Source organism: Micromesistius poutassou (assembly GCF_964030765.1).
Source record: "Micromesistius poutassou genome assembly, contig: SCAFFOLD_4614, whole genome shotgun sequence".
NCBI classification, from domain to species: domain Eukaryota; kingdom Metazoa; phylum Chordata; class Actinopteri; order Gadiformes; family Gadidae; genus Micromesistius; species Micromesistius poutassou.
In genome coordinates this window covers 1-19,194 of record NW_028177056.1, presented here as the reverse complement: position 1 = coordinate 19,194, position 19,194 = coordinate 1, and the positions used below count along the sequence as shown (strand labels likewise).

At 51.0% G+C, this 19,194-nt stretch overlaps 1 protein-coding gene across 1 annotated transcript; it reads right to left on the bottom strand.

Annotated features, from left to right (window-relative positions):
- Nucleotides 1-265: 265 nt before the first annotated feature.
- On the bottom strand, nt 266-14,273 carry LOC311376790 (inositol 1,4,5-trisphosphate-gated calcium channel ITPR2-like; the record flags this gene model as incomplete). The annotated part of the gene is made up of 13 exons (XM_084491261.1): nt 14,197-14,273; nt 10,889-11,145; nt 9,865-10,065; nt 9,508-9,618; nt 9,194-9,289; nt 8,748-8,867; nt 6,826-6,957; nt 6,317-6,509; nt 5,768-5,893; nt 3,968-4,143; nt 3,338-3,502; nt 2,319-2,502; nt 266-434 (listed from the first exon to the last, which is right to left on the bottom strand). Coding segments are annotated over exons 1-13 (2,000 nt in total), but the record flags the coding sequence as incomplete, so codon positions are not given.
- Between the last annotated feature and the right edge of the window lie 4,921 nt (nt 14,274-19,194).

The window sequence follows — 19,194 nt, the reverse complement described above, 5'->3', positions numbered from 1 at the left end:
AGTGAAGACCAGGTAGTGAAGACCAGGTAGTGAAGACCAGGTAGTGAAGACCAGGTAGTGAAGACCAGGCAGTGAGTCTGGAGACCAGGCAGTGAGTGTGGAGACCAGGCAGTGAGTGTGGAGACCAGGCAGTGAGTCTGGAGACCAGGCAGTGAGTGTGGAGACCAGGCAGTGAGTCTGGAGACCAGGCAGTGAGTGTGGAGACCAGGCAGTGAGTCTGGAGACCAGGCAGTGAGTCTGGAGACCAGGCAGTGAGTCTGGAGACCAGGCAGTGAGTGTGGAGACCAGGCAGTGAGTCTGGAGACCAGGCAGTGAGTCTGGAGACCAGGCAGTGAGTAAATACCCACCTAGGGCAGATGGAGGCTTTGGATCCGGGCACTTCTCCGTGTCACAGGAGTCCGGGACCCGGCCAGCCCCCCACAGGGGCCCCTGAGCTGGAGGGAACAGAGTCTTCAGCACACACTTTGATGTTGCATTTGCAGACACAAGATCAGTTGGTGTGTGTATTATGTTTTCACGTACAGACATGTAGAACAAAGGACGCATTAGATCATTTCATACTACCAGAAGGTATCTGCAGTCTAGGTATAGAGTGTGGGCGTGCTCATGTGAACATGCTGCAGCGGCAGGTCAGAGCTGCTCCAACGGAGGACCCCCAGAGGGACCACCGACACATGCTGCAGTGCGTGCGTGCGTGCGTGCGTGCGTGCGTGCGTGTGTGCGTCAGCAGACAGGGATCAGTTTGTTACATAACCCCCGAGGGGCCGCTGCACCCGGCTCAGTCAGACATGGAAACACACGGCGTTGAGGGGGCGTTGAGGGGGGGGGGGGGTTATGCAACAGGTGCTAATGTACTGGCTCCAGCCGTCGGACCCCCAGGGACCTCTTCAAGGATCTGGTTGCCACAATGCTGGTAGCCGGGGCGGTGTGTAGTCGGGTGGCTTGCGTTCGGACTACGTATGATGCAGGTTATGCAGGTTATGCTAAAGTGTACCTCATGTCTAGAACTATCTTCATATTAAAGTCATAGTCATCATGACCGACTGCTGTTTATGAGCCCTTCTTTGTGCTCTGCTGGAGGGGGGCCCTCTCCGGGGCCCCTATCAGTTTCCCGCTCCTCATCGATGGTTCCAGCTCAGTTCAAGGCCCACAGCTCGCCGCCGTGTTGGGATAGACACCAATCATGTTTGGAAATGTTCAGGTCTAAAATAGAGTTGTGTCTTCAACAAACAACCAGAAAGATTATATTTCTGTTTTCGGTCCCTCTACCAAAACAACCACAGGCAGGTCTGCTGCCTGAGCTGTGGGCTTACAGTGTGAGAAAAACACCCCTTTCAGTTCAAATTCAAAAACTCAAAAAAACATTGTGTCAGGCTGAGAGCTCTCGGTAAGAGGGGGTTGTGTGTCACACACCAACTTTGTGATACTGTTTGGTACCGTCGTTGTGTGGCGTTATGACTGATGTGTATGAAATATGCCACACATCATGGCGTTATACTAGCCTGGAAATCCAGAGCCACATCTAGAAAGCTGTAGGGTCTGGCAACGAGTGATGAAAACGGCCCAACTCGAGGGGCGGAGCCAAGCATGCATTTGAAAATATTGCTACACACAATTGGATAACAGTACGACCAATCAGAAGAATACAAGAGGTGAAGTATCCAGTCCAGCGGAGCTAACCAATAGATAAGACTCTGTATCCGGTCGGTAAAACAGCAACGCTTTTGGCCCACCAATATCAGATACACCGATGTGATTGGTTAGTGTTCTGGGCCAGGGGAATCGGGGAGTGAGTCTATTGCTCGTTCCCAGAGTGACTCGCAGAGCAAATTCAAATGATGCTCTTGCGAGAACTCTGGATATCCAGGGTAGCGTTACACTGCAAGTGTCAAAGAAGCTTAACCCTCCCTCGTACGCAGACATTCAAATAAATGGCTGCCCAGACACTGCTTCACATCCACACGCCGCAGTGTTTACCGTCAGCTTCTGAGGAGCTCAACGTCTCTGGGACGTGGAGGGATACACAACAGGCCAACAGAGTAGAAAACATCCACCCCAAAACTAAAACAATGTGACCTGCGGTCGGAGCAATACTCATAACACTATTATTACTGACATCATGGATATCGGACTACATCTGAGGGGATGAGGAGTGGGCCTCTGAATGAAGAGAGAGAGAGACCCACACGGTCCGTTCATCCTCCAGGGGGCGTGTCCTCCAGGGGGCGTCTACAAGTGTACGGCGGTGGGGGGCGTGTCCTCCAGGGGGCGTCTACAAGTGTACGGCGGTGGGGGGCGTTGCTTACGAGGGTCCTGACCTTGAGGTGGGAGGCGGTCGACCTCCATCCGGAAGTCGTCCTTCAGGAAGAGGAAGCCGATGATGGAGAAGAAGTAGACGAGGAAGATGGCGAGCACGGCCGTGAGGATGATGGAGCGGCCGTTACGCGTCACGCTCTTGATGACGTTGAGGAGCGTCTCCTCGCGGATCACCAGGTCAAACAGCTGGAAGAGAGACGGGTACAACAGCAGGTCAAACAGCTGGAAGAGAGACGGGTACAACAGCAGGTCAAACAGCTGGAAGAGAGACGGGTACAACAGCAGGTCAAACAGCTGGAAGAGAGACGGGTACAACAGCAGGTCAAACAGCTGGAAGAGAGACGGGTACAACAGCAGGTCAAACAGCTGGAAGAGAGACGGGTACAACAGCAGGTCAAACAGCTGGAAGAGAGACGGGTACAACAGCAGGTCAAACAGCTGGAAGAGAGACGGGTACAACAGCAGGTCAAACAGCTGGAAGAGAGACGGGTACAACAGCAGGTCAAACAGCTGGAAGAGAGACGGGTACAACAGCAGGTCAAACAGCTGGAAGAGAGACGGGTACAACAGCAGGTCAAACAGCTGGAAGAGAGACGGGTACAACAGCAGGTCAAACAGCTGGAAGAGAGACGGGTACAACAGCAGGTCAAACAGCTGGAAGAGAGACGGGTACAACAGCAGGTCAAACAGCTGGAAGAGAGACGGGTACAACAGCAGGTCAAACAGCTGGAAGAGAGACGGGTACAACAGCAGGTCAAACAGCTGGAAGAGAGACGGGTACAACAGCAGGTCAAACAGCTGGAAGAGAGACGGGTACAACAGCAGGTCAAACAGCTGGAAGAGAGACGGGTACAACAGCAGGTCAAACAGCTGGAAGAGAGACGGGTACAACAGCAGGTCAAACAGCTGGAAGAGAGACGGGTACAACAGCAGGTCAAACAGCTGGAAGAGAGACGGGTACAACAGCAGGTCAAACAGCTGGAGGAGAGAGAACAGGTCAGTCCGGGGACGTGTTACTGACCAGGAAGCTGTAGAAGAACTCGTGAGCGAAGAGGCCCAGCACGCAGATGACGGCGTAGCCCAGGTGGTAGATGAAGAGCATGTCCATCACCACGGCCCGGTACCCCCGGGTGAACGTACCCTGGTTCCCCATGAAGCTCACCAGGAACACCACCTTGTTGAACAGCTGCGGGGACCAGGGAGACAACACGTAATCAATGAGGCCCAATCACAAACACACTGCTGTTCACTTAAAGGCCACTTCCTACACTTGATGCATGTTTTGTCATTAAACATATATCTAATTGTTTCCATGAAGTTCCAGATTCAGCTCTATAAAGCGTCTGCCTTCACGACCAGGAGAAGAGACCCAGAAGAGGACTCGACTACGACGCCGCATTTCAAGGGGAACCGTGAAATGTTACACTATTCAAATATAAGAGAGTACTTCATCACGCTCTGTGAGAACTAGCAGCCTGCAACAATCACTCCGTTTCCAAGGAGCAGCAGAAAGGCTGCTGCAAAGCCCGGAGAGTTCCCTGACGTGTTCATGAAGGCAGACTGGCAGTTGGGTAGCCAATAGCCAGGCAGGCCGCCGCCCCGTCCCCTACACCTCCCATCCTGTGGGCTGCAGGGGGGCCCTCTGACTCACGTTGGCGGCCCCCAGCAGCAGCAGCGCGGGGCCCAGGCCCAGGGTGTAGATGGAGCGCAGGATGAAGGCCACCATGAAGAACAGGATGCCCCAGGGCTTAGGCAGCACGGGCAGCAGGCTGGTGAACAGCCCCACCGCCACCCACAGCAGCACGTTCCAGAACGGGGGCAGGGTGCCTGGGGTGAACACATGAACCGTCACCAGGGCATGAACACATGAACCGTCACCAGGGCATGAACACATGAACACATGAACCGTCACCAGAGCATGAACCGTCACCGGGGCATGAACACATGAACACATGAACACATGAACCGTCACCGGGGCATTAACACATGAACACATGAACACATGAACCGTCACCAGGGCATGAACACATGAACAGTCACCAGGGCATGAACACATGAACAGTCACCAGGGCATGAACACATGAACACATGAACACATGAACCGTCACCAGGGCATGAACACATGAACACATGAACACATGAACCGTCACTGGGGCATGAACACATGAACAGTCACCAGGGCATGAACACATGAACAGTCACCGGGGCATGAACACATGAACAGTCACCAGGGCATGAACACATGAACCGTCACCAGGGCATGAACACATGAACCGTCACCGGGGGGGGGGTGGACATGAACACATGAACCGTCACCGGGGGGGGGGGTGGACATGAACACATGAACCGTCACCGGTGGGGGGGGGGGGGACATGAACACATGAACCGTCACCGGTGGGGGGGGGGGGGGACATGAACACATGAACCGTCACCAGACACAAACAAACAAACAAGAGAACAAACAAACCGAAACCCAAACAGAAACATGAAAGCAGCCAAATGATGGAGACCCTGAGGGGGACAGCAGAGGAGCAGGAGGTCAAGGAGGAGAACGCTTCAATGACATTAACTAACACCGCTTGAGGACTACAAGAGCCCACTTCACTTATTATCAAGACATTGTTGGGAAACAAAGTCCAGGACAATATCGAGCGGCATGTCACTTTATTACTTTGGTAAAATGCCAAAAGCCTCTGCTTTTAAAAAAAACACACACACACACACACACACACACACACACACACACACACACACACACACACACACACACACACACACACACACACACACACACACACACACACACACACACACACACACAGTTTGTGTGTTATTCATCAACGTGGTTCTATAGGCTTACGGTACTTATGCGTGAGAAAGGCGCTATATAAAATAAACGTGTTATTATTATTATTATGCGCACTACATTGTGACTCTTACCAGTATCACATTGTTCTGATTGGACGTTATCAGAACAATGTAATGAGGTGGGGACAGGCAGCGAGGTTCTCCTAAAGACGACATGGTGGTGTTTACCTGAGAGAAGAAGGACTACTTTACACTATATATTGTGTCATCTATCGCTGCAGTGGGTCATGTCGGGGATATTCATGCCTGACCTACAATTCAGCCCGCATCCGTGTTCATTTCATTTCAAGTGCTGGACAGATCTCAACAATGGAGATCTTTGCTTTTATATTCAGTGAAATATATCAAAACTGTTTCTTTTGGACATCAGAAGCGAGAGCAGGGATCACTGAAGAACCACGTTGTTGGAATTCCAGGCGTCACCAGCGCTGCCTGTGACCTCGTCTCCGGCAGACGGCTCGACGAGATCCCCTCGCTGTCTAGGCCCTCCGACGACTACTCCCTCCCCAGCAGCAGGGAACAACCTCTGAACCACCAGCACACCTTAGAGAATAAGAACCACAGCCAGCCAAACCCTTCTCACCCTCATCTCCGTCATCCCCGAAAGGGTAGAAGACCGCCACGGCGATGTTGAGCAGACAGGCCAGGTAGAAGGAGATGCTGCCCCACAGAGAGATGTGTCGGGAGAACCAGAACAGAGCCTTGTTCTCTGGGGAGAGAGAGGAGAGGTCAGCACAACACAGGGAACACACATAGACATACACACAAATACACAATACACATCTAGTGAAGCCAAATAAAGTCATGTATTAGAGAAAGGGCTGTCCGCTGTCCTAGGTTCTAGGTGTAAGATTTAACTGATTTTTGTTATTTTTGGAGAAATGGAATAACCATGTGCTATTAGTGAGTGAAGGATGAGAACATGAGGTTGACTCTCTATGAACCAATTTAGATTTCTGACGGATCAGGGGATCTTTCCTGATTGGTCGCATGTTAATCACAGGTCTGTGAAACGGCAGGGAAACACACAAGGGGCAGGCGGAGAGGGAGGGGCAGTGCTTTACCCCCCCTATTTACCTCCCATCATCTCATATTCATTCATTACCCCAAAAGTAGCATTTTGGTTACATACTGCGGATCTTCTTCTGCCAGCTCATCTCGTTGTAGAGGTGGTCGAACTGCTGGAAGAAGTGGTTGACCTTGCTGCCCTGGTCGTCCCTCTCGGTGGTGGAGAACACCCTGACCTGGGACTCCAGGGTCAGGTACTCACAGATGTTGGGGACGGGAAACACCAGCTGCTCCATGCTGCGGTCGTGACGCACAATCTAGACGGGGATGTGGGAGACCTCTGGGTTAGTGACGGACGGAGGAGGCCTTCTTCAGAGGGGAGGTACCGACTGCTGAATGAACAACGGGAAACTCCCCTCATAGCCCGCCTTGGAAGAAGGAAACCCGATTAATGGGATTTGAGGATTTGAGTTGTGAAAAACAAAGATGATTTCAGTTCAAGCTGGCTCTAACTGGAAGACGTTTTGTGATGCGATGTTAACGCAGTCTTGTGAAGCGCTTTAAAAACAATGACAGTGATTAACGTTGCACTTGAGCTTTGGAGTGGACCTGATTGGATGCTGGTCGCTGTACCTCTATCTGGGCCGTGTGATTGGCGTAGTAGCAGAGGGCGTCGCCCTCGTAATCCTCCTCTGGCTCCGCCCCCAGCGTGACGGCGGTCCCTTCCCTCAGGAGCAGCTGCAGCACCTTACTGTGCCGCGACAGCTGGAGGAACCAGAAACAACATGACCCCACGGCCAGGACCAGAGGACCTGTGAGCCCCTGTGAGCCCCTGTGACCCCCTGTGTCCCCCTGTGACCCCCTCTGTCCCCCTCTGTCCCCCTGTGACCCCCTCTGTCCCCCTCTGTCCCCCTGTGACCCCCTGTGAGCCCCTGTGAGCCCCTGTGACCCCCTCTGTCCCCCTCTGTCCCCCTGTGACCCCCTCTGTCCCCCTCTGTCCCCCTGTGACCCCCTGTGAGCCCCTGTGAGCCCCTGTGACCCCCTCTGTCCCCCTCTGTCCCCCTGTGACCCCCTGTGTCCCCCTGTGACCCCCTGTGTCCCCCTGTGACCCCCTCTGTCCCCCTCTGTCCCCCTGTGACCCCCTCTGTCCCCCTCTGTCCCCCTGTGACCCCCTGTGAGCCCCTGTGACCCCCTCTGTCCCCCTCTGTCCCCCTGTGACCCCCTCTGTCCCCCTCTGTCCCCCTGTGACCCCCTCTGTCCCCCTGTGACCACCTCTGTCCCCCTGTGACCCCCTCTGTCCCCCTCTGTCCCCCTGTGAGCCCCTGTGACCCCCTCTGACCCCCTCTGTCCCCCTGTGACCCCCTCTGTGACCCCCTGACCCCCTCTGTCCCCCTGTGACCCCCTGTGACCCCCTCTGTCCCCCTGTGAGCCCCTCTGTCCCCCTGTGACCCCCTCTGTGACCCCCTGACCCCCTCTGTCCCCCTCTGTCCCCCTGTGACCCCCTCTGTCCCCCTGTGACCACCTCTGTCCCCCTGTGACCCCCTGTGACCCCTCTGTCCCCCTGTGACCCCCTGTGACCCCTCTGTCCCCCTGTGACCCCCTCTGTCCCCCTGTGACCCCCTCTGTCCCCCTGTGACCCCTCTGTCCCCCTGTGACCCCCTCTGTCCCCCTGTGACCCCTCTGTCCCCCTGTGACCCCCTCTGTCCCCCTGTGACCACCTCTGTCCCCCTGTGACCCCTCTGTCCCCCTGTGACCCCCTCTGTCCCCCTGTGACCACCTCTGTCCCCCTGTGACCCCCTGTGACCCCTCTGTCCCCCTGTGACCCCCTGTGACCCCTCTGTCCCCCTGTGACCCCTCTGTCCCCCTGTGACCCCCTGTGTCCCCCTGTGACCCCCTGTGACCCCCTGTGACCCCCTGCTCATCCACTGACCCTCAGACATCAATGATCAGAAATGTCAAAAGCCCAGAAACCTTTTATTTATGTATATTTTTATACTTCTTTTTTTACATTATCTACATATTAACTGACAGCCATTTCAACAAATAATGGCAACGGAGTAAACCAATTTATATGCAAGATACAAAAAAAATACTTTTAGGGTTTAGAGACCAGCAGTAAGAGATCTACTAGGGTTTAGAGACCAGCAGGGAGAGGTCTAGTAGGGTATAGAGACCAGCAGGGAGAGGTCTAGTAGGGTATAGAGACCAGCAGGGAGAGGTCTAGTAGGGTTTAGAGACCAGCAGGGAGAGGTCTAGTAGGGTTTAGAGACCAGCAGGGAGAGGTCTAGTAGGGTTTAGAGACCAGCAGGGAGAGGTCTAGTAGGGTTTAGAGACTAGCAGTAAGGGATCTACTAGGGTTTAGAGACCAGCAGAGCAGTAAGAAGGGATCTACTAGGGTTTAGAGACCAGCACAGCAGTAAGAGATCTACTAGGGTTTAGAGACCAGCACAGCAGTAAGAGATCTACTAGGGTTTGGAGACCAGCACAGCAGTAAGAGATCTACTAGGGTTTGGAGACCAGCAGGCGAGAACGTGTGGTGAGATGTGGAACAGTACCTGGTGGGCCAGGATGTAGATATTATGTCCAACGTCTTTGGGCTTGATCTGGTCTCCCACAATTTCCCCTTCCAACTCGGCCTCCACGCCCTGGGCATAGGCCTCCTTCATCACATCCACCTGCCAACCGTCGGTACAGTTTGAGGATTGGGCTTCACGGAGGCAAGCACACGACCTGGATAAACTGAGATGTACTCGATTCTACCAGACCTACAAAAGCCCTGTCCTCCATGACCAGAGCCGTGCTTAAGAAAGTTATTGAAGGCTACTTGTAGAAGACTGCTTTCCAAGGTGCCCCATGAAGAAATACAAGCAGTGGAACAAGTGGACTCACTGATGACCTGCATTGTCTTGAGTTGACCAATAAATACAGAAGGCTTTTCTTAGCGAAACATTGAGTTACCTACCTGCTACACACACTAGCTAAGACAGGAAACCACACTGACCAGTTCATTAGGCCTCATCTTGTACAGGATCTTCTCTGCGTTCTCACTGTCGTGACGACTCTCCATGATGGCCAGCAGCAGCTTGGAGGCGTTGTTCTGTAACAGGACAGAACAACCTGAGCTCTGCTGGGCGGACGCTGCACAGGTCAACACTGTATTATCTAATCAGGTGTTCAAAGCATTTAAAGCTAAATAACAGGGATTCAAATTGTACCTAGTACTGCTAGTGTTGTATTGAAACATCAACATTGTGTTGATCATCAAAGACCATCCAAATGAACACTAGCGTGTTATCTGTGTGAAAAGCTGCTGACCTTTAGCTCCATCACCAGGTCCAGTCGGTGCTTTCCCAGGGGGTTGATTGGGTTAACAATCAGCGCAATGATTATGTCGATGCCGTTGGACTCATGCTTGGCTATACAGGACTAGAGAAAAAAATGAAAGACAAGAGCATCGTGAAGACACTTGAAGAAGAGCTGTAATGGTGAGACAATGAGGGGTGAACCACGCCATTCAGCTAGGCCTGGAACAATAGAAGAGCTTGAGGACCTCAACGAACATCATCCACACACCCTCCTCTCACAACGCCTGAGGAACCATTAGACCTCTTCTATTGGGTTCCTGTGGTGACTTTGAATGGCGTTTGGAGGAGCTGGTTCCTGACTCTTCACCTGGTTCTCGTGGCAGGGCCCCTGACAGTACTCTGTGATGGTCTCCAGGGTTTGGCGCACCAGGTCCACGTTGCCCTCGTTGATGTACAGCCCCAGCAGGCCCAGGCCCCCCGTGGTGCTGCCGCAGATGCAGTCCAAGAACTGCAGTGTCTCACACACCAGGTTGTAGTTGGTCTTGTTGTTCTGGTTGCGCAGGTAGTTCTTCAAGGGACAAAATAAATGAATCAACTGTTTGCCTGACGTGATACCCATTCATATGTTAAAGCTTTCTTTGTGTGTTATTGTGGTTTCACGCCTCATGATTTTAAAAGTCCACCCAGTATGAGGGTGTGCAGAGCCCCTGATGGGTTACTAGTGCCGCTTCTCCACCGACAGCTCAACTCGCCACCACTTAGCGCGGCACCACTTGGTTTGGTTCAGGTCACGTCGCGTTTCCATCTCAAAAAGAACCTCTTCAACGGGGGCGGGTCGTCATTAGGGTTTAATCCCGGCAGACGGGATTCCTGGGAAATCTGATCAAGACTATTCCCGGGAAAGGTTATGACGGGAAACGGAAATAAAATACAATAAAAAACGCAAAGAGTGCGTGTCTATTGTCGTCATACGGTATGGTTGATGATGCGAAACTCGAGCCCCGGGAAAGGAACAACACACGGCGAAACGCTGATCCGTGTCCCCCTCGGGAGCGGGTCCGTGGACTCCAGCCATGCCGGACACAATTTAACTTTTAGTGATTATTCCCGTTTACACTCTGCTGGCCAATCAGTGGCCAGCAGCCTGTTTACGTCACACAAAAGTACCAGCTCAGCTCGCTTGGAACCTCGACGGAGGTGCTACTAAAAAGAAAGTACCAGGTACCGGGTACTTTTTTTGGCGATGGAAACACAAAAAAAGGCGGGCCAAGTGGAGGCGAGTGGAGCTGGTACTGTGGGTGGAAAAGGGGCATAATGTGACCCATCAATAAACCCGATCCTCACCAAACCCCCCCCGGCCCCGTGGCGAGGGCACCAGGACGGCTCCTCACCTGCAGGTTGGAGTTGTGGTTCTCACAGAGCAGCTGCAGGTATCTCAGGATGGGCTTCATGATGGCGATGGCCTGGCTCATCTGAGTGTCCTCCAGGGCCTCCCCTGTGGCGGGCCCCTCGCTGCCCTGGTTCAGGCTCTCCAGCTCGGGGTCCAGCTCCTTCCTGAAGGCACAGAAGGCCTTGGAGGTGGCGGAAGAGGCCTCCTTCAGCTGACCTCGCATCTCCTCCCTCATGTGGAGGGCAGAGTTATTCCCTGCTGTTACACGCACACGCACACACACACACACACACACACACACACACACACACACACACACACACACCATTTATTAAATGCTATTGATATCTTTTAATTTTCATAAATTGAAAAACAAATTAAAAGAAATGTATATCTTGATACAGTCCAAAGTCGTTTTTTGATATGCTTGGGGTTGGTAGGGTGACACAGGAAGCCACCAACAAACACAGACGGGCCAGACTGGAGAGCTTTCCATGGAATAATGAGAGACATTGGAGGATTAGTGTCACGTGTGTCCCAACACTGAATAGTAAGTAAGCCTTTGTCCCGGGACAAAGCCTCCGTCTTTTGGAAAGAAAATACTAAAAACGACCACACATACAGTAAGAAGTGATTAGATGGTGATAATCTATGTAGCGCTTTGGTAAGGCCTGAAAACAGCTGACACATTTAAGCCCATTTGCTTTGGTCCCACCTTAAACAGGAGCTATGTGTACCAAATGTACTGCACCTAATCATGAAATGGCCGTGTCCTCCCACACTGAGGGAACACGCTTCAGTCAGAATACTGGCTGACCACATACTACACACCAACATACTACACACCAACATACTACACACCAACATACTACACACCAACATACTACACACCAACATACTACAGACCAACATACTACACACCAACATACTACACACCAACATACTACACACCAACATACTACACACCAACATACTACACACCAACATACTACACACCAACATACTACACACCAACATACTACACACCAACATACTACAGACCAACATACTACACACCAACATACTACACACCAACATACTACACACCAACATACTACACACCAACATACTACACACCAACATACTACACACCAACATACTACACACCAACATACTACACACCAACATACTACACACCAACATACTACACACCAACATACTACACACCAACATACTACACACCAACATACTACACACCAACATACTACACACCAACATACTACACACCAACATACTACACACCAACATACTACACACCAACATACTACAGACCAACATACTACACACCAACATACTACACACCAACATACTACAGACCAACATACTACACACCAACATACTACACACCAACATACTACAGACCAACATACTACACACCAACATACTACACACCAACATACTACAGACCAACATACTACACACCAACATACTACACACCAACATACTACACACCAACATACTACAGACCAACATACTACACACCAACATACTACACACCAACATACTACACACCAACATACTACACACCAACATACTACAGCCAGTTTGTTCCCCGTTAGGGTGGAAGCGATGTGAAAGAGATGGTCTCCCACAGTGTGCTGCACCATGGAGGCGGTGCTCGTACCAGAGCCTACCCCGCTTCAAAAGAAGAAGCTCACCAACCACAGCTCGTCTAAAATAAGGGCAAATGGTGGAGCAGCATTGGAAAGATGGAGACAGCTTAGAGCCTGGAAGGATTTCACCGCAGATGCAACATGAGCTAGTTTATAATTTGCAAATAATACATCAATTGCAAACGTGTACATTAGCTGATCAACATAAATTAGCAGTGTCAGAATAATTGCGTTTATCTCAAAGAAACCTGGGCTGCTCTTGCACCCGTGTTCGGTCAGTGTCTGTAACCTGGCAACCGGCCGGAGGTCTGAGTCTGCAGACGAGGGAGCGGGCGGCGACAACTCTCCAACACTCCAACATCCTGAAGCTTGGATGCAGTTCACCTTTTAAACGCGCTGTGTTAACGTTACATAAAGTACCTTTATCAGCTCCTGAAGGTGTTACGTCACCCAGAAATCACAATGTAGTCCTAAAGTAATCTAGACATCTCTAAGGCTTACCTACAAGCTGACCTTTTGGGCCTAACCAGACCCAAAAGGTCAGCTTCATGTATCCCCATTGATCACCAAATGATCGACTCATTATATCAATAGGATGAAAAGAAGGAAATAGTACTCCAAAACATTACTTAAAGTTAGTCGCGAATTTGGAGAAACATGCTAATCATTAAGCTGGTTTTACAGTGTCCATCTGAAAAGATCCAACCGCTCCTTTCAGACCTCCAAACTCAAACCCCCAGAACACAGGAGTAGCTCGCTGTCTCTGCAGGAGCTCTGCCTGTGGACGGGTCCAGTCAGCTCAATAAGGACATTTATACAGTTAGCCGAGTAGATAGGTAGACGTGTAGGAAATCCAATCATTTGATTAGGGCCAAGTTAAATGATTCCATCGGCTTATTACAGCTTCAGATACCTGATGGTTAAAAAACCATCGTCAGACTATTTCATTTATTGATTTCTGTCTGGATGTAAACAGAATTTACAACTGAGAAGGGCTTCAGTCATCAGGGGGGCAGGGGACGCCTGTTCCCCTGAGGAGGGCCCACCAAACACCACCAACACACTGAGACCCTGGGTCCATGTGTACAGAGCTGATCTAGAGTCAGTACAGAGCTGATCTAGAGTCAGTACAGAGCTGATCTAGAGTCAGTACAGAGCTGATCTAGAGTCAGTACAGAGCTGATCTAGAGTCAGAGCTGATCTAGAGTCAGAGCTGATCTAGAGTCAGTACAGAGCTGATCTAGAGTCAGAGCTGATCTAGAGTCAGTACAGAGCTGATCTAGAGTCAGAGCTGATCTAGAGTCAGTACAGAGCTGATCTAGAGTCAGTGTACAGAGCTGATCTAGAGTCAGTGTACAGAGCTGATCTAGAGTCAGAGCTGATCTAGAGTCAGAGCTGATCTAGAGTCAGTGTACAGAGCTGATCTAGAGTCAGTGTACAGAGCTGATCTAGAGTCAGTACAGAGCTTATGATCTAGAGTCAGTACAGAGCTGATCTAGAGTCAGAGCTGATCTAGAGTCAGTGTACAGAGCTGATCTAGAGTCAGTGTACAGAGCTGATCTAGAGTCAGTGTACAGAGCTGATCTAGAGTCAGTGTACAGAGCTGATCTAGGGTCGGCTCTAGACGGACGGTGGATGGTGACCGGGTGTTAGGTACCTTTCTTCAGGTGGAGAGCAGTGGCGTCTCCTCCGTCGTCATCCCTCTTCCTGCTGCTCAGCTCAAACATGTTGACGGACACGTGGCGCGGATCTCCTGCTGGGCCAGACGCATGCGGTCGTAGAACACCTTGAAGAACCGCTCAGACTTCTTCTGTTTGAACAGCTGCTGGTAGAAGGAGTTCTGTGCCAACGAATGAAAACTCAAATTACACTCAATCACCGCTGGTCGAAAACGACCATGTCTTACTTACAACTGAGATGATAGAAGCAGGGTTGTGTGACTGCTTACGTCTGTGTCATTATGTAACGTGCATTGATTATTCATATTAGTGTATGTGCATGTGTACAAGTGCGTGCATCTTTGTGTGTGTGACTTGGTGTGCATTTCGCTCCAATCAATGACCTGTATCTGACCTGTATCTGTGTGTCCCCCCCTTAATGACCTGTATCTGACCTGTATCTGTGTGTCCCCCCCCTTAATGACCTGTATCTGACCTGTATCTGTGTGTCCCCCCCCCTTAATGACCTGTATCTGACCTGTATCTGTGTGTCCCCCCCCTTAATGACCTGTATCTGACCTGTATCTGTGTGTCCCCCCCCCCCTTAATGACCTGTATCTGACCTGTATCTGTGTGCCCCCCCCCCTTAATGACCTGTATCTGACCTGTATCTGTGTGTCCCCCCTTAATGACCTGTATCTGTGTGTCCCCCCCCTTAATGACCTGTATCTGTGTGTCCCCCCCCTTAATGACCTGTATCTGACCTGTATCTGTGTGTCCCCCCCCTTAATGACCTGTATCTGACCTGTATCTGTGTGTCCCCCCCTTAATGACCTGTATCTGTGTGTCCCCCCCCCTTAATGACCTGTATCTGTGTGTCCCCCCCCTTAATGACCTGTATCTGACCTGTATCTGTGTGTCCCCCCCCCTTAATGACCTGTATCTGACCTGTATCTGTGTGTCCCCCCCCCTTAATGACCTGTATCTGTGTGTCCCCCCCCCTTAATGACCTGTATCTGACCTGTATCTGTGTGTCCCCCCCCCTTAATGACCTGTATCTGACCTGTATCTGTGTCCCTCCCCCCTTAATGACCTGTATCTGTCCTTAATGACCTGTATCTGTCCTAATGACCTGTATCTGTCCTTAATGACCTGTATCTGACCTGTATCTGTGGTCCCCCCCCCTTAATGACCTGTATCTGTCCTTAATGACCTGTATCTGTCCTTAATGACCTGTATCTGTCCTTAATGACCTGTATCTGTCCTTAATGACCTGTATCTGACCTGTATCTGTGTGTCCCCCCCCCTTAATGACCTGTATCTGTCCTTAATGACCTGTATCTGTCCTTAATGACCTGTATCTGACCTGTATCTGTGTGTCCCCCCCCCTTAATGACCTGTATCTGTCCTTAATGACCTGTATCTGTCCTTAATGACCTGTATCTGTCCTTAATGACCTGTATCTGACCTGTATCTGTGTGTCCCCCCCCCCTTAATGACCTGTATCTGACCTGTATCTGTCCTTAATGACCTGTATCTGTCCTTAATGACCTGTATCTGACCTGTATCTGTGTGTTCCCTCCTTTCAGCAGGGCGATGCCAAACTGAATGCTCTCCTCGAACACGCGGTCGTTCTTGGTGTTGACGATGAGGTCGATGACGAGCTCCGAGGCTCCCACGCTGTCCAGCAGGCACTGGATCTCCACCAAGCTGCTCCCGGGCTTGTCAGAGTCCAGCACGGGGAACCCTCCTGGACACCAGGGGGAGGTTCAGGATATTTCAATATGTTGGTGTTTTATGTGATGAGCAAAGGGGACTGATCCACCACTTAACAAATGGAGGAACACAGTAGCTGTTTGTCGCTTATTTCACAACTTCAAATCACTTGACTGATACACTTTTCGAAATTGGACTTCACACTCTCCCCTTCTCCTCCCACACACAGGGCCGAACCAACTTGACCTGATATTCACGAGGTCCTGCAGTACCTCGGCTCTCTCCGTCACCCCCTGTCCTGTGTCTGACCACCGCTTTGTTGCTCGCCCCCTCCCTCCTCCGCACTCCTCACAGTGTCACCACCCGCCGTAACCTGGGATCTCTCTCTTCCTCTACGTTTGCCTCCACTGTTCTGTCCTCACTACCTTCTGTCGAACGATCCTCTCAACTATCCAACGAGGAATCCTCTGACACTCTGCTAACCTCCCTCTCCTCCTTGGACTCCCTCTCCGACTGTCCTAATGATCTATCTCACTTTCTTCACCTTCTCTCAGACCTCACCTCCACTGTGTCAACAGCACAATCTGCATTCTACCGGACCAAAATCAACTCCTCCGCCTCCAACCCCAGGAAACTGTTTTCCATGTTCTCTTCCCTCCTCATACGGCATATTATTAGACTAGTCTTCACTGGACTTAAATAAAAGTAAGCAATCAGTGGTAGAAATTATTATATTTCAGCAAATATTCAAACTTCTACAGGTATATTATAACACGTATGTTATTAGAACAGTCTTCCCCTGGACATTGGAAAAGTTAGTAGTTAATATAAGTAATTATGATTAAGGTTGCTCAGCAGAATGCGATCAGAATGCAGTCAGCTCTCAGGTACAAGGGTTTGTTGTGACGCTCTGGTGCAGAGCGTGAGAGAGGGCGACCACCCAGTGACCACCAGGGCTCCACGCTCCCATGCTGCTCTCCTTACCTCCAGACGCCGGCTTCCCCGTGCCCCCTGACGGGCTGGTTCCACTGCCGAACTCCGACAGGAGACCCTTCTGGCTCCCAAAGTAGCGCGTCAGGAGACTTCTTCTCAACGCACTTCCCTGAGGAACAACACAACACTTGATGTTACTGTTGTGCTGTCTCTGAACCAGGCGGAGAGGAGCAGATCTTTTCACTCAATAGTATTCATTCAATATAACATTGTATCGTAACATGTTACAATAAGGCTACAGAAGTGATAAGCATTAGATTCAGACAGTCGATTATTGGGTCACTAATGGTCTAGTAATCATTTAGTAATGATGTCAATGTTTTCATGTTAACTGAGGTATCAATCTATACATTATTTAATCCCTAACCCTAAACCACTAACCCTAACCCTGCATGCTATATAATAATGCTTAGTACTGCTAAATAATGTTCATTAATGGTTCATACCCCTTGGTACCCTTATTGTAAAGTGTTCTCAATGCAATTTCTTCATTGGCTCAATACAAAACCACCTTCTATATCAGTCAATAATCCTTTTGGCTTTATCCTGCGTTTCTATGGAAGCTAATGCCAGACACAATGGGCTGTAATTAACAATTACAGCCCATTGGCTGTGTGTGTGTGTGTGTGTGTGTGTGTGTGTGTGTGTGTGTGTGTGTGTGTGTGTGTATCAGGCTGAGTGAATAATAGTTTTAGTATATACTACACATGAACACTCCAAAAATAAACAAGATATTTATTTATTTGTTTTTATTAGTGTGACGAGACAACCATCACGCGCGAAAACAATATCCTGAGTTTGAGATCTCAATCATGAGATACTGCCCAATATCCCGAGATAGCGAGCTAATCAAATTGCTCCATCTTAGGAGGTTCACGTGTAGCGTATACTAATACCGTATATTCACTAGTGTGAATATACAGTATTACAGTACTTTTTCACTACTGATGTATTGATTATTTGTCAACGGCAGTAGATGTGGTCAGGCTTCATTTCAAGGAGAATCTATTCAAGCGATAAGAGTTCAGAGCATTAATAGAACCATTGGTAGGAACACAGAGTTTAGCATAGAGGCTACTAACCACAACCCCTGTGGTGTGTGTGTGCCCGTGTGTTTTTGTCCATGTCTTTGTGTGCCCGTGTGTGTGTGTGTGTGTGTGTGTGTGTGCCCCCGTGTGTGTGTGTGTGTGCCCCCGTGTGTGTGTGTGTGTGTGTGTGTGTGTGTGTGTGTGTGTGTGTGTGTGTGTGTGTGTGTGTGTGTGTGTGTGTGTGTGTGTGTGTGTGTGTGTGTGTGTGTGTGTGTCCGTCTGGGTCTTCCTGGGACTGCAGACCCTCATCAGCAGTCAGGGCTGACTGGTGTCTGCTCAGACCAACTGATCTCTTTCCTTCACCTGCTCCCAGCGCGTCCCCCGCTCAGCGCCCTCACTGACACTGGACATTAACAGACAGACAGACGCTGGAGCGATGGGGCATGAGAGGAGCCAGTGACTCATCTGTCTGCTTCATTGTCAAGCATTACAGCGTCACATGACCGTCCAGGAGGTCACGTGACGCCAGAGGTCGTGTGACGCTCAATGTGCTGTGACACTAGAGGTCAGGTTACACCGGAGGTGTAGGTCACGTGACGTCAGAGCAATGAGTTGGTTTTTCGACGGCGTGTGGGAGAGACAGAAAACAAACACGCAGCCTCTTTTAAAATGTGCAGCGGCACGCCACACTGCGGGTCTGCTGTCCAAGTGGAGGGGTGCACCACAGACACCCCCCCTCCCCACCACGCTGCAGCTCCCTCCATCAGCACAAACACTAAGCAACAGAGTGTGTGTGTGTGTGTGTGTGTGTGTGTGTGATAGAAGTATAATCAGCAATATGGGACATTTTGCCCTCAACATGCCCTCGGCGAGGGGAGGAGCCTGCGTGGTTGCTAGGGAGGGACAGGTCGGCGAGGGGAGGAGCCAGCGTGGTTGCTAGGGAGGGACAGGTCGGCGAAGGGAGGAGCCTGAGTGGTTGCTAGGGAGGGACAGGTCGGCGAAGGGGAGGAGCCTGTGCGGTTGCTAGGGAGGGACAGGTCGGCGAGGGGAGGAGCCTGCGCGGTTGCTAGGGAGGGACAGGTCGGCGAGGGGAGGAGCCTGCGTGGTTGCTAGGGCGGGACCCGGACTTGTTTACTGGTTCCCAGTGACTGTGGGGAGGGGGTGCGGGCGGGGCGCTGGGCGTCACGAGACGGCCGGCCCGTCGCCATGGGAGCAGATAAACAACCCAGACAACATGAGTCACCCTCCAGAGCCCCGGGG